The sequence below is a fragment of the Misgurnus anguillicaudatus genome, chromosome 9 (genome assembly GCF_027580225.2).
Source record: "Misgurnus anguillicaudatus chromosome 9, ASM2758022v2, whole genome shotgun sequence".
NCBI classification, from domain to species: domain Eukaryota; kingdom Metazoa; phylum Chordata; class Actinopteri; order Cypriniformes; family Cobitidae; genus Misgurnus; species Misgurnus anguillicaudatus.
The window spans coordinates 8,920,771-8,944,167 of NC_073345.2; the positions used below are offsets into that span (position 1 = coordinate 8,920,771).

Genomic DNA, 23,397 nt, shown 5'->3' on the forward strand with positions numbered 1-23,397 from the left:
GTGCCATATTAGCAGCGGAAGTCGGTTGACAAAATGTGGAAGAGCGAAGAATTAAAAAGGGGCGTGGCCGAATAAGGTGAATAGGAGACGGTGGCGGTTACAGAGGTGAAGCAGAGTTGGTCCACATGCCTTGCACATGCACTCAAAATCATGTCCCTTCTCAGGACATGGCACTTCATGGCAGGCGCCGTTGAAGATAAACATATTTGCACTAAATGTTGCACAAAACAATTCCAATACAAGAGAAAAGCTGAAGCCGCGCAGCGATTTTGCCGCTTGTCGTGTACCATTTGAAACAGCCTTCACAAAAAATCCACCCCCCTAATAGTTCTTATGAAGGGCAAAATTAGCTATATAGACCAAAAACACTTTTTTTGTACCAGGATGTAAACATGATTATTTTCTACTGTATAGTTGGGCATTTTAACATAGAGGTCATTGCATTGACTCCCTTTTGGAGCCAGCCTCTAGCGGTCAGCAGGGTTCTAAATTAACAACCGCCAACCTGCCAAATGTGGGTTAAAATTCATTTTGGCGGGTGTTAATAAAAACTTACTAGCCAGTTTGGCCGGTGATGCATGAGGCATTGCATGCATAATACATAATGCTCTTTTCTCAGACATTTATCCAGTACTTCCTACATTTCCCATGAACACTGTGCCGTTATGCTACGTGATGATGTTTCATACACCCATTGGCTGTGCGTAGTTTGCAGTTAAACCAGCGCGAGAAACCATGGAAACGAATGGAGCGCGTCCACCAAAACACAAGGAAGGCGGCACGCACATACCCCAGTCTTAATCTTTAATGCCCCGGTGTAAATCTAGTGTATTCCTTTACAAAGATAATAGCGGCAAAAACGGATCTATATGCAATGTAGTTGCCCTTGTAAAAGCGAAGCAGCAGGCGCACTGACTCATACACGCACAAATCCATGTCCGCATTTCTTTGCGTTCATTCGCACACGCGATTTGAGTTAGCTTATGAAAACATGACGAAACTAAAGTAAGTTTCTAAATTATCATGTTGATCTTATTTTGACTCGATCACTATTGACTTCTGTGGACATCAGAAATGTTTTGTGCAAAGCAGGTAAGGGGAAGCAGAAAAGAGAGATGATGAGTTTAAGGGAGGTAAGACAAATAATTATTACATCCTCACCCAGTCAGGTCTCAAACATTAGAGGAAAAATCTCAGTAAAATCTCTTGTCAAGCCTATAGGATTGCATTGTTGCTGAGAAAATCAACACATCTATGTGTTATAATGTTCTGTATTTTCAGATATGAAATTAGCAGTAACAGTTAGCAGTAACTATGACTGACATTATTTTAGTATAGCAGTCATAAAATGACTGGTTTCTTAAAATATTATAACAATATTCTTGTAAAAATAAGTTATAAGTTATTGTATAATGTTGAAAATATGCATGTACGCGAAAGAAAAAATGAACCAAATAGTTTTAAAGTTGAGGCAGTAAAGAACCATGAGAGTGCCTGAAGTCAACACAGAGGCTAACGTTAATTAAAACCGCCTAGACAGGTCGTATTGAAGAGAGCCTTGCTGGGAGAAGCTTCACTTTATGTGTGTTTTTCATACCAATAAAATTATCAAATGCATTCAGTGGCACTCATAATTTCTCTTTTTCACCGGAAATAATTTGGCTAGTGGAAATGCTGATTGGCTGGTTACTTTAGAAAGTTACCAGCCACATTTGCTGGTGATCAAAAAATTTAATTTAGAACCCTGGCGGTCAGTCAATGAATTTCAGTTTAAGTCACTTCCGTATTGGCTTCATCGGAAGGATTGGAAGGTTGCCCCTCAATTAAAACAAACATTGTAAAAATATGCTCTGGACCAGGGGTCTCAAACTCAAACTGGCTTGGGGCCATTTCTAAGACAGACCTTTCATCGGGGGGCCGCAAAGCTATTTTAACGTTAAAAAAACACTATATTTCTGTAAATGTCATGTTTATTTTCTATTATTTAATATATAATAATGCTTGAAAATATATAATCAGTGGTTTTATCTTTTTAATACACATTATTTTATAAAAGTAAGTAAATCTTTTTTAACCTTATATAACTAAGACCTATTAAAACCTTGCACTAAACTAACAAATTTAATTTCTGTATAGATTCATAAACTATTATAAAAAATTACCACCAGTAAGTGTTTCTGTTTTGATTTATTTTGGATTGTTTTCAGTCATAGTATTGACTGCATTGTGTTCTTTGTTATTTCAGTTTTAATGAATTTTTTTAACATATGTGGAAAAATATGAATAGGTGAAAGTGATCCTAAAACTTTTGAATGGGTAGTCAATGTTACATAGACTAGTTGGACAGAAAAAAAATAATAATATTGTCACCTATATTTTCTCTTCAAAAGTTATAATGCTAATTTATATTTATGATATATGTGGAGATAAATAGACCTTGATCCTTTCATGTTTCCTGACCATTACACTAGAGATTTTAAACATCCTAGTCTATCAAATAATATCTAAAGTATATTGTTTTGTGAAGAAAAAAAACACAGCAGGCTATTATATAGTTTATTGATGAGGCGCTTTTCAACAGAAAGAGTCAATCACCTGATTATTTGATACGCAGAAGCAGCGGTTAGCAACGCACTGCAAACGGAGTATGTGTGAAAGCACAACGGATGCTTGACGGATCGCACCGCATACGTACTGCAACACGCACCGCAAACGCACTGCATACAGAGTATGTGTGAAACAGGCGTAACAGCTGAGTATCCACCCGGAAGTAACAAATCTTCTCTAGACAAACACTACAAGGTCCCGATCAGATTAACTGATCGCATGTTGACAATGATATGATTGACGCGAGGTTCAGTTGAGGAATTAAAATCCGATTACGCATTCCGTTATCCTCGACATCACGGAGCGCGCGCACGGTTCATGGCTGCGTAGCAACGGGTGACGCGACCCACGCCACGGAGCGCAACTTCCGCTCCCGAGCACTTTGGAAAGTGGAAAATGCTTTGACTCGTTTTAACGCGTTGTTAGACGCGAAATGTGAACGAACATTTTTTTAATCAAAAATCAAATGAATATAAAACAAAGGGAATAAAAATCTTTCTGTGTGCCAGATTATGTTATATTTTTGAAAGGTGACGCGGGCCGCACAGAGGGGGAGGGCGGGCCGCAAATGGCCCGCGGGCCGGGAGTTTGAGACCACTGCTCTGGACGTTCAGGGCTGTAGACTACATTTTTCACTGGTTGCACTGCTTAACTTTTTTCTTTCCTTTTTTTCTTTCCTTGGGCACAGTATATACACAATAAACACAATAGAGACGTTTCAGCAGTAACAACATAAACAAAAGGCTTTTGTGGAAAAACATATATTCCAGTAAACTTGCGCAAAGAATCAATAACAACAGAGTTCATTTAGAGTATTTTATTTCTGATAACAAGCTAAATAAACAAGATTGCTTTAGTTCAAATCATAGCTTAAGCGCATCATAAACTAAACTGAGCTAAAGTTACTGTGTAATATTGTAACCAAGCAAATCAAGAGCAGGATATCAGATGTATACTTTAGGAATAATTTCGACTGGTAAAGCTTCTTTTTTTTGTCATGAAGGCATTTGATACAAATAAGTGAATTGAAACTTTTGATCAAAGAATTTTGTGTGTAATTGTAATAATAAAATAATTGTAAAAATTCTATGTAACTTTTCATTGCTGTACATGAGGTTTACGTTCAAGCCATTTTTCTTTATAGGAATTATCCTCTGGCCTGGACCCAATTGTATGTGGCTCATTACATAATGCAGTCTCCACATTGGTTATGATTTTCGGACGGATCAGACCTTAACTTAAAATTTTTGACAAAGACCTTTTTAATCATTCTTTTCATCTTCTCGCATCATCCGTGGATACATCTGGGCTACTCACCTCTCTCAGTCTGACTGCAGCACACACATTTTCAAACTAACACACACGTACAGAAATATCTGGACCATAGCCAATCAGAGGGAGGGGTCCGCCCTTCACTGTCTCTGATTGAAGTCACACCAGTGAGAAATTAGCAAAATTAGTCGCATTCTCTAGAGCCCTGACATCATTGTGCCCTAGACTGTGCCATTGATCTGCTTGGTTACAAACATTTGTAAAAATATTTTCATTTGTGCTCAGCAAAACAAAGAAATTCATACAGGTTTGAAACAACTTGAGGGAAAGTATATTGTTATGTATGGCAGTGCCATAACTGGATCACATCTGATACTTGGATCGCAAGATAGCTGTTAAATATGGACAGCGTGGGGCTGGTCTCTTAATATCAACATCAAAGGGCCAGATCCTGGTCTGTTTCTAGTAGGTTCATAATCCCCCGGAAGCATTTACGACTTCTTTTGAAGCCTGAAAGCAAGCTGATAAGTGTTGCAATGGCTTCAGCAAGGCCTAAAGCCTGACATTTCCTTTGTTCTGTGAGTTTGGGACCAAAAATTTATTTAACTTGAGCCCTTTTCACACAGACATTCCGGAAAATACACGGAAAATGCATCCTGGATCGTCGTTTCATTTTTTGTTCATTCACACTGCTAATGATTTGCCGGCATCTGCAAGGTCCCGGAAAGACACATGACCTGTTTAAAGTCCTGCATCTTCTACGCAGTGTCTGAAGTTTGCATATTATTTATTATTTCTCTCCCCAAAAACCACTTGCGTGCATTTTTGTTTATGATAAGACTATAAAGGAGCGTGTGATGCGCCGTTCTATGCTGGTGAATGATTTCAGCTTCAGAGTGGATATTTGACGAGCTCCCTGATATCTGCTTTAATACAGTTTGCAGACATTTCTCATTTTGATTGTTAATATGCATTTAAAACCCCCGTTTTGAGGAGCTGAACGATATATCTTGTTGGGATGACGCGCTGGCATTTTTGTTTATTATAAGCTGAAATGAGCACGTGACACGATATTCTTTTATGCTGCTGAATGATCTCCGCTTCAGCACAGGAAGTGACGAGCTAACTTACCTGATATCTGCTTCAGTCCAGTTTGCTGACATTTCTTGTCATGAATGTTGTTAATCCCTCATTTTAAAGAATTGAACCAACTTCATGTTGCCATGACACGCGCGTCCTCACTATGGCAGGCGCGTCATTGTTTATGCGTCTCATTTATAATTTCCTGATAACTGCTTCAATCTAGTTTGCGACATTTCTCGTCATGAATATTGATATGCATGTAAATCTCTCATTTTAAAAAGCTGAACCATAACTTTTGTTGTGATGATGTACGCGTCCTCACTACGATACGGCATTGTTTCGACTTTTTGTTCACACAGAGGGTTTTCCGTGCATCTTACTAGGTCCTCTTTCTGGCAATGATCCCAGAAGATTTACGGGACACACCGGCTCCTGCTTTGCACCACAGACAAGCACGTATCCAAATTTTATATAGCCTACATTAGAATAAAGCTGTGTTTAAGTCGTGCCCTTTTTATTAAGGTGAATGTTGATTTATGCAGATGACTCCATTGTCACTCATTCACTCACTCACTCACTCACTCACTCACTCACTCACTCAACTCTCTCTTTCTATCTTTGTGTCAAATGTTTGTTTTGTCTTTTGTTATGTTTATATAATCCAAGTAGAGAAGTCAATAAACATATATGTATATTCATCCATGGATGCCTCTGAGTTCTGATTTTACATTAAAGTCACTTTAGCTTTGATCATGATACCTTCTGCTCAACATTTCTTTGAATTAATGTACAATTATTCGCCGGACAAATTAAATCAGATGAAACCTACAACATATATATAGTAAATGATGATTAATTGTATGTATTTGCCTTTGAGCTAAATCAACAATTCCCTAATTAAAAAGGCAATAAAACAGCTGGTGGAGAACCCCTAAATTCGCTTCAAAATGATGACAAAATTTTTATATATCAGTATGTAAAATATATGTAAATATATGAAATCCCAGCGCTATTTTATTGTTTTAATATATGCATTTTATGAGGTGGCTAATTCGTTGTGATTTGTATAAGACCACATTCGTACATTTTTGTAAAATTTCCCTTGACCCTGTGACATTGGGGTACACTGGGGTTTCGTTGCTAGTGATGGAAATTTTCGTTCACTTAGGTGACTCGTTCATTTTCAGTTCGTTCACCAAAGTGATTTGTTCAGATTCGTTCACTGATTCGTTCAGTGACCATTTCTTAATTTTACATAAATACGCCAATAGGTGGCGAAGATGTGTGTCCTTATGTGTTATAAGACAATGAAAGACTTATTGCAAAAACTCATTAGTTTTTAATAAAGCTCAAATTGTGAAATACTAAGCATAATTTTATCAAGCTACAGAATATATTAAGACACACATACATTTATAGTACATCTAATCTGGATTTGTTGTAAATAAAGACTCCCGTGCTGTGAGTGATTGGCATGCCTCCTCTGGTTCAGTCAGTCATCAGATCCTCGTTCACGAATCATATAGTTTCGGTCATGTCGTTCAAGACTTCGTTCAGACGCAGATGACTGACTAAAGTTCAGTGAAAGGGTGGATTCGTTCAGCAGCTCAAACTTATATAGACGATTGGCTCAGGGTAACAGAACAACAGTTGCCACACATTTAATTTATTTTTACTACAGTAACCAGAGTGACCAAGATAGTTGTAGTAAAACTATATTAAACAGAAATACCAAAATGTTCTACAGTAATTACCTTGATAATCATTTGTATTAAGGTAAATAAGCCCGCCTAAATATGGTTACTATAACTTTACTAAAACAAAACCACATGATTCTTTCACAGGATTGTTTACATTGCACTCGCTTTTTGTAAGATCCACTTCATTCATTAGGTTGTAACTTGTACCAGTCATTCAGTTTGTTTAAGAACACGATCTCTCTCTCTCGTTCGTTCAGACTCAAAACAGCGGCTCGGTCAGTGAAGGGCGTATTCATTCAGTAGATTTAGCCAATCATATGCTCAGCCACAGATATTCGATTGCCATTGGCTTGTACTTTTGTCACTCTTTGAAGGCAGAAAGAAAGCCACGCTTCATTTGTCCGTGCTCCTCAAGAAGGGAGGGAAATTTCAGTGAACGAAAAATATGAGTCAATGAACGAGAACGATTCGTTCACCTAAAAGATTCGTTCAAAAAGAACGATTCGTTCACGAACGTAACATCACTATTCGTTGCTGCTTTCGTTGCTGCTTTCGTTGCTGCTACTATGTGAATTCAATTAAAAAATGTTATTCATAACATTTATGTGTATACGAAAGAGGGTCTTGAGGTGAATGAGGTATTCTTGCCTGGTGGCCTCTGGCCTGTAGCTTTATAACAAGTTCTTTGAAAGGTATACTTAAAAAAGAAGAGGCAGTTTAGTCATGGCTTTATTGCTACAAGAAAAAAACAGATGATCTTTTGTATGAATGTGTTCACATATTTACCTTGAACATACAGTATACATACTGTATATACCATATGTGGATTTAGACATAACACAAGAAATTAGATAATCAAATAAAACAATGCAGGCTTAATTACCCATAACACCCCAAAGACATTTGCACAACTACACTTGAAAATCTTTAAATGTCTTCATTAGACTGCTTTATTTCTTGACTGAATTTATTAAAGTTAAAAGATTTTAGTATTGACTTTATTTCTAAAAATTTTGAAAATGCTCTGTCTTATTTCTTTGGCTTGTAAACCATATATCATGGGATTCAAGGCTGGCGGTAAAACATGAAACATTACACTAGCTAACTTCCGACTGTCATTGTATTCAGGGAAACGATGGAGAATAATCGGTGTAAATCCACAGACAAGCAAAATTATATAAACAGCCAAGTGAGTGCAGCAAGTTTTTATGGCTTTGCTGTTTGTTGCTTTGTTTTTGCTTTTTATGCATACCATTGCTATTCTGAGATATGTGATTGCTATGAACCCAATAGAAGAGGTGAGTAAAACCACAGTGAAAGTTAATCCATACACATTATTGATCACAACGTTTTCACAGGACAGTTTAAATAGTGAAGCATTATCACACATGTGGTTTTGAATCCCATATCTGCAGTGAGACAGACGTATAGTCAGGCCCAGCAGAATTCCCACCAACAATAATGGAACACACCAGGCTCCTACTGATAATTTTACCATCATTTTACTGCTCATTATTGATGAGTATCGTAATGGATTACATATGGCCATATATCTGTCAAAGGCCATGATCATTAGAATAGTGTGAGATGTTGTTCCATACAAATGTGTAAAAAAAGCTTGTAAAACACACTCCACATAAGTGATGTAGCGCATAGAGGGATCTGTTAAAATATCCCTTAGCAAGAGTGGCACAAGAACAGTTGCCCCCATCATATCATTAATTGGTAAGTGGCAGAACAGAATGTGCATGGGCTCATGTAAACTTTTTTCGGCTGAAATTTGAATCACAATACCAATGTTAAATATTAAAATAACTACATAAGCAATCAAAAGAATAATAAATGTTGGTTGGCATGACTGAGGTGCTATTTTCAGTCCCTCTACTAAGAGTATGCTGTATTTGAATGTCAGGTTATCCATCCGTGACCCTATGAACACAAGACAGCAAGTGACAAAAAATATGTTGCTAGAAATAAATATTTGTTTCCTCAGACTAGTCATCATCATATGCACTGACACACACTGTTTGAGAAGAATTCTAAACAATTCACCATCTAACATAGTAAACAATATTTGTAATTTGTATTATTTGGAAAGTTAATGTCTGATAATATAAAAGTACTTTTAAAATAATCTTTATTTACAGAGATTCATTATGTGAATTAATAGCAAATAATATTCTTACCAAATATTAATAGCAAATTAAAATTATTTACCTTAAGAGATAGATGAATAAAAATATGTATACAGTATACTGTAGAGTTGAGATTCAAGAACTTGTTTGACTTTGAATGGACGTTAGTTATTTTGGCTATTTTATAAGTAACTTCAGTTTTGTCATCATACCTCAAGAGTGAATTATCTTAGCTGTGATTGGTCAACTGTTGACTGTTGACCAGTATCCACTAGTCCACTGATAATTACCCACCCAAATTACATTTATTTTTTTTATGTTTACATTTGCTAGCTAGTACGCAGGCAGTGGAAATGCCATTCCACCGTTTAGGAATCATATCCATAGGCTGAGCTTGTTAAGACATGGCTCGTCTAGGGATATTCCCAAAAAATCAGCTGAAGTATCGGGACCAGCGTTTTTTCCTGAGCGAACAGAATTCAGAGATAATGGAATACTCCTTGCACCATCGAGAGATGATAAAGAAATCGTCTAAACAAATGCAACAAATGCAAAACAACAAATGCAAAACAAGTGCCAAAAATCAGGATGAATGGGTATATTTTTATGTGCTGATGTAATATCTACTTTTGCCATCCATGCACCGTGACTGGCAATTTTAATGAGAGTGATGGCTTGGCCCATATCATGGTAGTTCAATGAAAACTCTTCGAGCAGAATCAGGCTGTTTATGCTGGGGAATGGAGAAGAGTGCGGTGAACAAATATCAAATATTAGGCGCTTTTTCCCGGAAAAAATTATTGTGGCTACTACAACTGGACTGACGCGAAAGGTACTGAAAGGTGGGGTGGGAAAGGGGCTGATGATGAAATTCTCATTAACCTCTTTTTGTATTAATGAGTCGACAGTTTTGGGTTTGGCGGGGGCTGATTGCAAATTTGGACCATGCTTAGAGTAGGTGATGAATTGACACTGGGGTTAAAACCCAGTGAGAGGCCATTTAAAAGGTAGCTGGGAAAATTAATGTTGGAGTGTGATGCTAACTTTGCAGATAAACAAGAAATTTTAACAGTAGTCGACTATTTTATTTTTTATTGTTTGAATTTTTGACTGGGCAAATGATGAGAGCGTGTGCTCCTCCACAGTAGCTGCAGACGTGGGTGTAATGGCAATGGTTCCTTGTGCATTTTCCGACATTGAAGTTGCCCGGTGGAACTGCTGTGTGGAATTGAGCTTGGTTGGCTTGCTAGATGTGAAACGTAGCTGGTGGATCTGAGGTGAGTTGGTTCGGTAACTGGTGGAATTAGAGGATTAACGAGGGGCCATGAAATGGTGTGTTGAGCCACAGAGCAGCAAACTGCACAGGTGATGTTTTGTACTCCGAGGAATACTCGCCTCTAAATCTTAGTGTCCAGTGCCCCCCAATAGAGACGCATTTAGCTGAAAATAAATGGTGGTATGTGTAAAAGTAAGATCCTCCGTGTGACAACACATGCTCCACGATTAGGAACCATGCGGGTTCGTGTCAAAATCACCATTCATATAATTTCCCAACGGGCGAATAGTGGGGGCGAGAGATCGTATGCCTTTGGTGTCAGCCGCATCTCTTTTAGTGTAATGACCGAACGTAACCTGACCCTTACCTCTAGTCTAGGGGACCTCTAGTCGTGGACTCAAAATTGAAGTGCTATTCGCTATTTTAGTGCGGATCAGCTCTGGAAAGTTCCCAGCGGCTAGAGGGTGGGCTCAAATTAATGGGCTCGCCAATGACTTTCCAACAAACCCAGAATCGAGCTGCCGGGACCTTTCCTTGTTGAGCAATACGCATTAGAAAAAAAGGGCCCTTGTTTTCTAAACCACCTAGATTGACTCGGGAAGGTCACGGCTCAAGGGTGGTATGTTTTCAACGGGCTCGCCTCACAGGGTGCGTGCGACATTCCTTGGCCAAGCTAGGAGGTTTAGAAAATGAGGGCCCATTTAAATATCTCGGCCCGGGAAGGTCCCTGGGGCTTGAGGGTGGGCTCCTCTTAACAGGCTCGATGATGCCTTTCTGACAAACCCAGACTCGAGTGGCTCTGATCTTTACTTGTTTAAGTATCTCAGCTCAGGAAGGTCCCAGCAGCGCACGGGCCTGACTTCGCTGAGCCCATTCCGACGAGCCAAGGCTCGGGTGCGAATGACTTTCCCTGGCCAAGATAGGAAAGGAAGTGTCCCAGGGCCCTGGGGACTCTAGGTTCGGAGAGGTCACGACCGAACCAAACTCTGGTCCGAAGTCCAGGAGCCTACGACTTAAGGTCCCAGGTGAAAAAAACGTAGTATTTAATGTATTAAAAATATACTTAAAATTTAAGTAATATGCTTTTAATACATTTGTATTCCCAACGTGCTTATTTAAAGTGTATTAAAAATATGTTAAATAGCTTTTAAGTCTATTTCAAAAAAGTGTACTAGAAATACGTTGGTAATAAATATATGCTTAATTACACTTTTTAAAAGTATGCTAAACTCAAGCATACTTTTAATTTATTTCTAAAAAGTGCACTTGAGGTAAGCTGGTAATAAATATATGTTTAATTACACTTTTTAAAAGTATGCTAAACTCAAGTATACTTTTAATGTATTTCTAAAAAGTGCACCAGATGCAAGCTGGCAACAAATATACCTTTAATTACACTTTTTATAAGTATGCTAAACTCAAGCATACTTTTAATGTATTTCTAAAAAGTGCACTAGAGGTACGCTGGTAATAATTATCTTTAATTACACTTTTTATAAGTATGCTAAACTCAAGCATTCTTTTAATGTATTTCTAAAAAGTCCACTAGATGTAAGCTGGTAATAAATATATTTTTAATTACACTTTTTATAAGTATGCTAAACTCAAGCATACTTTTAATGTACCTCCAAAAAGTGCACCAGAGGCACGCCGGTAATAATTATATCTTTAATTATACTTTAAAAAAGTATGCTAAACTCAAGCATACTTTTAATGTGTTTCTAAAAAGTGCACTAAAGGTACACTGGTAATAAATATATTTTTAATTACACTTTTTATAAGTATGCTTAACTCAAGCATACTTTTAATTTATTTCTAAAAACTGCACTAGAGGTACGCTGGTAATAATTATATTTTTAATTACACTTTTAAAAAGTATGCTAAAGTCAAGCATACTTTTAATGTATTTCTAAAAACTGCACTAGAGGTACACTAGTAATAAATATATTTTTAATTACACTTTTTATAAGTATGCTTAACTCAAGCATACTTTTAATGTATTTCTAAAAACTGCACTAGAGGTACACTAGTAATAAATATATTTTTAATTACACTTTTTATAAGTATGCTTAACTCAAGCATACTTTTAATGTATTTCTAAAAACTGCACTAGAGGTACACTAGTAATAAATATATCTTTAATTACACTTTTTATAAGTATGCTAAACTCAAGCATACTTTTAATGTATTTCTAAAAACCGCACTAGAGGTACACTAGTAATAAATATATCTTTAATTACACTTTTTATAAGTATGCTAAACTCAAGCATACTTTTAATTTATTTCTAAAAAGTGCACTAGAGGTACGCTGGTAATAATTATATCTTTAATTACACTTTTCAGTATGCTAAACTCATGCATACTTTTAAGGTATTTCTAAAAAGTGTACTAGAGGTACACTGGTAATAATTATCTTTAATTACACTTTTAAAAAGTATGCTAAACTCAAGCATACTTTTTAATGTATTTCTAAAAAGTGCACTAGAGGTACACTGGTAATAAATATATCTTTAATTACATTTTAAAAAAGTATGCTAAAGTCAAGCATACATTTAACGTATTTCTAAAAAGAGCACTAGAGGTACGCTGGGAAAAAATATATCTTTAATTACACATTTAAAAAAAAAATATGTTAAACACAAGCATACTTTTACAGAAGTTTTGGTGTATTGAGAAAAAAACATATATTTTTTAAAAACATGTACATTAATTTTAATAGGCTAACATTGCAATTTCAACATCATATCATTGAACATGCATTATATATTAATTTTACAAAGTTAATCCACATAAATTGTTAGTGTTTACATTCAAACAAGACACGTGACGGACGTGACTAAACCTCATTGGTTCTTGGGATTCAGTACGTCACATTGGCTTCCTGATTCTGTTGTTCGATACACAACGTGCGTGATCGTTGGTAAATGTGCATTAAAAGTTGAAACTAAAACTGTTAAATTATATATAGTGATCATCAGAGGACTTGGCTGAAACAACGCGATTCACATGGATTACTTCGGCGATGGTTTTTATTGTTGTTGCGATTAACTTTTTGAAATGTGAGCAGTTTTTAGTTCAAGTATCAAGTGGATCTGACATCGAGGGGAAATATACGTTTGGATTTCATTAAAGTACCTCGGTTTTTGTTTGAAGATGAATGAAAGAACATGAGGGTAAGTTAAGTGATGACAGATTTTTGCTTTTTTATTTTTAGTGAACTATTAAATAAGTAGAACATTTAGTATTACAGTATGTCTTAATTTGAACCCAGCTTCTTCAAGCGTGTATGTTGTGTGGCTTTTGGAACATACATTTTTTGTGAGTAAAGTTAGGCATTTCATTTCTACCTGAAAGACTCGAAGATAGGTTAAGACTTAATATATGAGTTTATTTAACAGTAGTTAGCAACCAAGGTTAGAATGTAACACAGTATAGTTCTTTGGCGTAGGCCCCGACCATAGTTCAAATCCGGGGGTCACGGATTCTTGCGGTTCCTGTCTGAAGATGAAGACAGGCCAGAATCTAATCCCCCTTGAGTATGGACGGAACCGACCTGGTGATGGTGGTAGGGAGGGTGGGTTTGTAAATGCTGGCATCAGTATCTGCGAACACAAAGACAGGTGAGTACGAGGCTTATATACTCTCAGTATCAGGGGTGATTGATTGCACCTTGTGAAATGAATGACGTAACATTCAAGTTTCCTGGTAGAACTTGTGCAACGCTACGCTAAAGCTATCATTTCTACCAGAAAGACTCGAAGATAGGTTAAGACTTGATATATGAGTTTATTTAACAGTAGTTAGCAACCAAGGTTAGAATGTAACACAGTATAGTTCTTTGGCGTAGGCCCCGACCATAGTTCAAATCCGGGGGTCACGGATTCTTGCGGTTCCTGTCTGAAGATGAAGACAGGCCAGAATCTAATCCCCAAAAATTGATCACGATGATCGGTACCCACCAGTGTTTCTTTGAGGCTCCTGAAACAGATAAGAGAAATTATCATCTACTGACATTGACGTATGCCGTAAGAGGCCATGGGATTGCTGCTTAGGCCATAGAAGGCAGCAATATGCCAGAGAGAGATAGGCTGGAGAGATAGGCTGAAAGATAGGCCGCGTAGGCCGTAGAAGGCAACGATATGCCTAGTGGGAAAAGGCCGCATAGGCTTTAGAAGGCAACGATATGCCAGACAGAGATAGGCCGCGTAGGCCATAAAAAGCAACGATATGCCTAGTGAGAAAAAGCCGCTTGGGCCTTTGGAAGGCAACGGTATGCCAGAGAAATAGGCCGCGTAGGCCATAGAAGGCAACGATATGCCAGATTGAGATAGGCTGGAGAAGTAGGCCGCGTAGGCCGTAGAAGGCAACAATATGCCTAGTGGGAAAAAGCCGCGTAGGCTTTAGAAGGCAACGATATGCCAGACAGAGATAGGCCGCGTAGGCCAGAGAAAGCAACGATATGCCTAGTGAGAACAGGCCGCGTAGGCCTTTGGAAGGCAACGATATGCCAGAGAAATAGGCCGCGTAGGCCATAGGAGGCAACGATATGCCAGATAGAGATAGGCCGCGTAGGCCATAGAAGGCAACGATATGCCAGATAGAGATAGGCCGCGTAGGCCATAGAAGGCAACGATATGCCGAGTGAGAAAGGCCGCATGGCCATAGAAGGCAACTATATGCCGTGTTGAGAGAGGCTGTGTAGGCCATGAAGGGCAAAGATATGCCAGGGTTAGATAGGCCGCATAGGCCGTAGAAGGCAACGATATGCCCAGTAGGAAAAGCCAACAGGTTAGCTTGCAATAAGATTCACCACCACCAGTATTGATAAAAGGTACATACCATAAACATGTATATAAATGTCGAACGTAATATCAGCAGTAGAGGATATCCGTAGAAGGCTGCCACGTTAGGCTTGATAGCAGAGAGGCCGCGTAGGCCGCAGAAGGCAACGTTATGCCAGAGTGAGAAATAATATAAATGGCAAAGGCCATGATTTAGCATGGTTAAATACACCACCACCACCAGTAGTTTGCTTAAACATACCTTGATTACTGCTTGCCGATATTGAATTGACCGTCATAGTGGTTTCCTGCACACAGTGAAATAAGGAGCTCGGCTCCTGATGAAGAGACACAATTGGTGTATGCATGCTTTTATATTGTCATTATAAAAGTAGGGAGAAGATTATATGGTTACAAACAAATCTGACTGATGCTAAAGATTGCACGGTGTCACTGTCGTGTCCAGGGTTCTAAATTAACTTTTTTGACCACCAGCCAAAGTGGCTGGTAACTTTCTAAAGTTACCAGCCAAATAAGCATTTCCACTAGCCAAATGTTTTCCAGTGAAAATAAGAGAAATTATGAGTGCCACTGAATGCAACAATGATTCATTTTTTCCTTCGCGTGCATGCGACAATCCTGACAAAACATGACAACATTTTTGTGATGAAACATAAGCTTTCTTAATTTCTCTGTTGATAGACATAAAGCTTTACTGGGGCACAGGCCCGCCATTTTTTGCTGACTTTTTTTGAAAGCCTGCTGTGTGCAAGCAGTGTGCAACAGTTCTATACAATGTCCTTTGCTTAACCCACTATTCTACAGTGCAACAAGTACTGCGAAAGATAAATATGTATTTAAAAATATTTAAGTATAATCTTCATCATACCTAACATTATTATCATGTTTGGAGGCATTAATGGCATAAAATGTTTGGTAATAATGACAGCAGTGAAATATTTTCTACATTATACAATGATAGCAATGATTAATAACTTATTTTTACAAGAATATTTTAAGAAACCAGTCATTTTATGACTGCTATACTAAATAATCTCAGTCATAGTTACTGTTAACTGTTACGTAAGTTAGTGTCCTAGAGTTAAATATTAATAAACTAAATATTAATTTAATATCTGTAAATACAGAACAGTATAACACATACATCTGTTGATTTTCTCAGCAACATTGCAATTCAAAAGACTTGACAAAATGTTTTCCTGAGATTTTTCCTCTAATATTTGAGAACTGACTGAGTGTGGATGTAGTTTGTCTTACCTCCCTTAAAAACTCATCATCTCTCCTTTCTGCTTCCCTTTCCCTGCTTTGCACAAATCATTTCTGATGTCCATCTACAGAAGCCAATAATGATCGAGTCAAAATAATATTATCACTATTATTTAGAAACGTACTTCTTGTCATGTTTTCATAATTACTCATTTGCGTGGCGTCCCCTGGACATGGATACTACATGCGTGCACGCGTCAGTGCGACGCTTCGTCGCTTTACAAGCGTACATTGGGTAAATACATTGCATATAGATCTGAATACACTAGTTAACTTCTAAAATTTAAACTTGAGATTTACACCTGGGCACAAAAGATTTACACTGGAGCACGTGCCTCAGTAAAGGGGTGTGACGACACCGCTGTCTTTTAGTCTATTCTCCCTGTTCTGCCCGTTCGTTCTCATTCTTCCGTTTGTTTTCTGGTGGACGCACTTCGTTCGTTTCCATGGTTTCTCGCGCTGGTTTCGCTGCAAACTGCGCGCAGCCAATGGGCGTATGAAACACTAGGCTTGTTCGACTTCGTGCGGCGCCGTGGGAGCCTTCGGCCGGATGGCGTCGAAGTACCGCGAGAGCGATTTGCGAACTCATACGGAGGAATCTCCTTTAAGTCGCTCTCGCGGTGCTTTGGCGTCGTCCGGCTGAGGGTTCTTACGGCGCCGCATGAAGTCGAACAAGCTTAATATCACGTAGCATTACGGCACAGTGTTTATGGGAAATGTAGGAAGTACTGCCAGAGGGATAAATGACAGAGAACGGAGCTTTATGTATCATGCTTGCAATGCCTCATGCATCACCGGCCAAAGTGGCTAGTAAGTTTTTATTAATACCCGCCAAAATGAATTTTAACCCGCATTTGGCGGGTTGGCGGGTGTTAATTTAGAACCCTGGTCGTGTCTTGGGTTTCCCCAGTCTTGTACTCTTTATTTGAAGTTCTGCAAGTCATCCATGTCTGTAGTTCTTGTAGTTCGTTGGTCCTTGTTCTAGATTGTTTCCCAGGTGTGTCTTGATATCTTGTTAACCCACATGAATATATAGTCCTTGTGTTTCAGTTGTCCTTTGTCGAGTATAGTTTGCCGTCATCACTTTTTAGTCCTGTATTCTGGTCTTCATTCTGGTTCTGCTTTGTGCACTTTGGGTTTTTAAGAATTAAGCCATTGCATTTGGATCCGTTACCTTGTCTTGCCTGCTTCGCCATGACTCACAGATGATTATAAAATTATCCGTTTACGATGTAAATTAAAACCCCCAAAAACTGAGGCGCGGTATCAGGTAGGGTTGTGCAGTTGAAAGATGGACGTACTCCGAAAGTAATAGCCTTCTAGATGAAAGTTTACAGCTTAAACTTTGACCAACCATAATAGCATGATAAAACGTGGCATTTTTTTTTTTTTTTAATTAATAGTCTAACATGATATGCACTTAAGTTCTGGATTATTTGTTGAATGAAGATCCTCTGCCACACTGGCGTACCATAAACGATCGAAGTCCGCACCATACACGAACGCGTACGTGAAACGTGACTGAGTGCACGCGGCAAGCGTGCATGGCCAAATACTAACGAAAGCTAATTTCTTGTACATGTAGCAATTATGCATGTTCAAATCCTTGCAGCCGTTTGTAATAAGAGTTCCTGGAAGTCGATAAGGAGGCCTGATGTTAATGCAGGCACTGAAAATAAAGCACTTATAGAACTGCATGTCCGTAGTCTGAGTAAAAACATGTATATAGTTTTAAAATAGCTTGCCTCATGTATGCAGCCACGCTGTTATAATGTTTTAAATCCTAGCAGCCAGTGTAATGTGGTTATATGGAAAGTTGATGCATGTTTCGCTATTTACTTGAGGATGCAGAGTAAGAAGATTGTATGCTTCTAAATCCAGACAAAGTTCCTTGTAAAGTTATCATTTAGAATCACAACTGCATGATTTTTGGCCTTCCCAAACGAAAGATTTCCATCGTGAAACAATCATCGCGATTCCTATGATCGTGGCTCTTCGTCGGTGGTACAGTATCGTACGGTGGGAAAAGTTCAAAGACGTACGTTTTCCTGGTCTTGCGTCCAAGATAGCCTACAACAGCTTTCTGACAGTATCAGAAATTCAGCGTGATCACCGCACAATGCGTTTGCTGCTATAATCTTGTCAGAGTGAAAAAATCCTGTGGTATATTCCAGGCTTTAAACAAAACATTGAATTAAATTAGAAACAAGTTATTTCAGATGCATTCCAATTCTCCAGTCATGTTGGAATTCATTAAAACAGCATATGACGATTAGAATTAAATAGTTGAAACACATAAGATAATCGAACACCACTATATTCGAACATAACACCACTCGAAGAAATATTTAGACATTATTTCCATTGGGTTCCATGCTAAAACGAGGAATTTTGTTTGTATTCTGTATAGCTGGTGGCACCACCATTTCGGGCGAAACATATGTTGCCAACGTTCAACAGCACTTTAAATAGGAATTACGTGATGTGATTTAAAGCTAGCAGTCACATTACATCTTCAAACCAGTATCCAGACATCCGCTGTAGCCTACCCATACGCATATTCTGTGTGCCTGCGTCGCTAATAAAGCACAATACACTTAATGGTTTAAACTGATGCATCCTGTTGTATTCTTGAAGAGGCAAGGCGCGCGTTTTTCAACTTTAAGTGAGGTCTACTGCATACAAACAAACTCGACATGAGGGTTAACAGGCTCAACTTTGTTGAGACATCCACATAATGCACACCGATCAAAACAACGGCAAGCCCTTAGGAATAACACCAATGCACGTAATTGTATTAAAGACACCACACAACATCAGCTCCGTCTCCATATTGCGCTGTAAGACATAGTCATTGCTATCTTTCGGTTGTAAAAGCAGTGCACAGTACATATCAGCCAATCCAGCATAATGAATAAGAGAGCTTACCTTAGGAGAAGATAATCCAAATACATAGATGGGATGTTCAACGCAACCGAGCTCGGATAAGAAGTTGACTGAGATCTGGAATAAAATCTCATTTGAAAAGTACAGTTAAAAGTGGATGCATTCTCGTACTTTATACATGTGCATAACTGAAGATCTTAAAGCACAAAGCTTTAGATGGAAACATTTATGCTGAACCCCGTGCTCAAAATTGACAATATGCATTACTGTTGCCATTCGACCACACACACACTTACGATTTGCTCAGCAACAAAATGTGTGCTTGAAAACTTTACGCTGTATGACCAGGATTTATTCTCCAATGATATATTAATGGTGTATCCTACCATAAGATTTAAAGTTCGTAAAATAGCGTATCCCCGTATCCTTAAAGTCTGTAATTAGGGTCAGGTGAGTGAAGATCTAACGTGAATATTTGCATTTGATATGAACAGTTTGCATGAATACTGTTAGGCATTAAGCAACTTGCATTGTAGTACCGTAGCAGGAATAGGACGTTGCAAGACCTGTTACATGAATAAATAGTACCTTATATGATTGATGTTTTAGGAAAACACTGAAAGGGACAGTTCAGATGAAGCTTGTATACTTTGCGCATTCCTTATTCCAATGAAACACGCGAACATTAGACCGCGTCATTTGCCTGTTTGCAGCATGTCATGCATTGCATACACGCGGAATTAATGTGTGAAATTTCGCGAGCAATAGTCTCTTCATCCAAGTCGATTCCATGTCTTTGCTTCACAAACATTCGCGTACGGTTTAAAACCAATAATAAGCGGAGCATTTGGTATTGTAGATGAAAGACAAAGATCCTGTGATGAGGGAGAAAACAAACTTCAGCATTCTTCCAAAGCCGCCACGGCGACTCCCAGCGTGCAGGTGCAGCGCTTCGCCAATCAATAATGATTAGTGACATCTGCTGCGGGCGTTCAGAGTGTGCGACAGTCAATTAATATGGTTACACTTTACAGATCATCCAAATGTTCTTGCACTGTTCATAAAAGAAACGGCCTGTGGTATCCTTGCCTGTGTACTGCAGGGTTACACACTTTTAAGGAAGCTTGAAGACTTCCCTTTTTAAGTCTTTAACCTTCTGTGAGAGCTCCTCGCGATGGTGCAGGTGAAACGAAACGAGATGAGAAAATCCCAGGAAAACAGTTCGAATGCCCGATAAAATCACTCATCATTTGAATCGGCGTGTTTACAGGTAACAACGCTTTAGTGTACATATGCACTGAACAACGAGCGTGTAAATGCTGGCATCAGTATCTGCGAACACAAAGACAGGTGAGTACGAGGCTTATATACTCTCGGTATCAGGGGTGATTGATTGCACCTTGTGAAATGAATGACGTAACATTCGAGTTTCCTGGTAGAACTTGCGCAACGCTACGCTAAAGCTATCATTTCTCTTGTTGTATTTCAGAAATCTTAACAGCCTATCTTTTTTAGCACAGCGGCATTCAAATTGACCAATCAGAGCCGAGAATTTCTAATAAGTCGAAGTAGAGATGAACAGATGAAGATACAGCCCATAAAAATACTTATTCTTGGTGGTAAGTTTTAAGTTCTACAGTATTCTTATAACATTTAGATCACTTTTAAGTTTTTCTAATGCTAATGTTTAAAGAGTAACTACCCTAAACCAACTTTTTTTAGTTAATGATCTGTAGAATGCTGCTTTATTAGTGTAAGTTTTGGATATAAAGTGTTTCAATACTACAATATATGGTGTAAAAACGTCTGAGTGCTGCCCTCTTCAGGTTGAACGGTGGCTACTGCAGTTTAATTTTCCTATTGGATGTTGGGTCCAAAAAATATGTTGTGACTAACCAGGTTCAAGCTCACTACACCCTTGTTACGATCTCACCACACACTTGGTACAAGCTTAGTTCGTCCTCTCTATCTCCATTGGGATCTGCCAACTTTTCTTGCATTTTTCAAATATTGCCAGTGGGTGGAGTCAGGCTCTGACCAGGGGTTTAGTTACACTTTCATGCAATGCTAGTACTAGACTAAAAGGTATGTTTGAGCTGTCTTCTCTGAAAATAACTGAAAATAAATTTTACCATAGTCCTTTTTGCTTTGTTTTTTACATCCTCTAATGTTTCAAGATACTAACTCAAAAATAACCAAGTAAAAATGTTTTGACGGGGGGGGGGACTTCCGGTGGCGCGAAATGGAATAGACGCATTTTCTGAAGCTCTGCCTCACCTTCCCTAATTTTCTCACTTATATCATTTAAATTTTGAAAAAAGCAGTACAAGTTTAGTCACGCACAACCCATCGAACAATGACAAAGCCGAACAAAGCTAAAAAAGCAGATAAAGGCGCAGAGGAGGAAGAAACGAAGATGATGAAAGCTAGCGATGGCGCTAAAGGATCAGATGCTAACACGAGCTCCTCCGCACCTTCGGTTAGTAATGACGATCTAATGGTCGCTATTAACACCCTTAGCACCAATATGGACAAGAGGTTTAACGATATCTCAGCCTCACTCTCCACGCTAAAAACCGTAGTCGATGAAGTTGTCGTGCGAGTAGACGGAATAGAGCAAGCATCGAATACACACGAACAACGTATCGAGGCCTTGGAGTCGCTGTGCTCAAAGCTGACTGCAGAATCGTCACAAATGCATGCAAAACTGGACGACTTGGAATCTCGATCTCGTCGCCAAAACATCCGGATAGTGGGTATAAAAGAAAAAGAGGAGCAAGGACAACCTACAAAGTTTGTAGAAATGCTACTTCCAAAGCTCTTGGGAGAGGAACATTTTCAAACTCCAGTACAGGACCGGGTGCACCGTAGTCTAAAACCGGGGACTAACGGCAGGCCAAGAGCAATTATCGCCAGGCTTTACCATTATCAGACCAAGGAGCTCGTCTTGAGTTTGGACAGACAGAACCAACCGCTGATCTATATGGGAACACGGGTATCAATATACCCAGACCTGACAACTGATACCTTAAAAAAACGGCAGGTTTTCAACAACATCAGAGAGAAATGCAGAGCTATGAAGATACGGTGTGGATTTCGTTTCCCGGCAAGATTCATTGTAACAGCGGACGGCATCACGGCGACATTCGAGACCACAGAATCTGCGAACGAGTTTCTGAGCGACAAGGTGGAGAACTGGTCCAGCGGCGGCCAAGAACTTTGAAGTTTTGAATGATCGATGTGTTATTTTGATTCTGTTATTTCGATGAAGATGAGTGGCAAATTAAACTCGTACAAGTTAGGAGACTGACTTGGTAAAGGAAATATGGTGAGATATATATATATATTTTTTTCTATAATGTGATAACTCAAAGGGAGGTTAGATGGAGTATAAGCAATATTTGTTTTGATTGATATCGGCGAGAGATACAACGGATGGAAACCTACATTAACAGTTCTGTTATGTTAGGTTTAAGTGAAGAAGAGGGAAATGGACTTCCTGGGAGTGTGGGAAAATGTTCTTTGTGTTCTATGAGGGACTATGTACAACTTATTATGTCGGCGTTCTTGAGTTATGTTACATAATTTGTGTTGTTTTAAGGGCACTTTATCATTAACGAATCCTAGATTACAGCTTTGAGTAATTCAACTGAGGGGTTGGCTAGGTTATTAAGTTGGAATGTACGTGGCTTAAATAGCCCATTGAAAAGGGGGAAAGTATTTGCACACCTAAAGACATTTAAAGCAGATATCCATTTTCTCCAAGAAACGCATTTGAAAAAAACAGCTCAGAGATGCCTCAAACCAGCTTGGGCCTCTCAGGTATATCAGTCTAATTTTACAACAAAAACCAGAGGAGTTGCAATACTTATTAGGAAGAATTTTCCATTTATACATAAGCGAACTATTACAGATCAAAATGGCAGATACATTGTGGTTCAGGGGATGATTAATAAAATTCCAGTTACACTTGTTAATTTATATGGCCCGAATTTCGATGATCCATCATTTTTCACTAAAGTAATTGAAGCTATTCCTAACTTAGAATCAACAAATGTTATTATTGGAGGAGATTTTAACTGCGTCTTAGACCCAGCCCTTGATAGACAGCCAAGTCAGTTAAATGTATCAAAGTCAGGTACAACTATTAATAATTACATAAAAAATCTCAATATAGTAGATATTTGGAGAGTACTCCACCCCTCTGACAGAGATTATTCTTTTTTTTCTTCTGTGCACAAATCTTATTCAAGAATTGATTATTTTTTAGTTGATTCTAAATTAATTTCTAGGGCTGTTGCCTCAAAATATCATAATGTGTTAATATCGGATCATTCCCCACACTCGTTAGATTTGAATTTAGGTGTAAT

At 38.5% G+C, this 23,397-nt stretch overlaps 1 protein-coding gene across 1 annotated transcript; it reads right to left on the reverse strand.

The window, feature by feature from the left end:
* Window positions 1–7,638: 7,638 nt before the first annotated feature.
* Window positions 7,639–8,583, reverse strand: LOC129423275 (olfactory receptor 1L3-like). Its single transcript, XM_055179527.2, has 2 exons — window positions 8,230–8,583; window positions 7,639–8,100 (listed from the first exon to the last, which is right to left on the reverse strand). The coding sequence occupies exons 1-2, from the start codon at window positions 8,581–8,583 to the stop codon at window positions 7,639–7,641; spliced, it is 816 nt and encodes a 271-aa protein (XP_055035502.2).
* Between the last annotated feature and the right edge of the window lie 14,814 nt (window positions 8,584–23,397).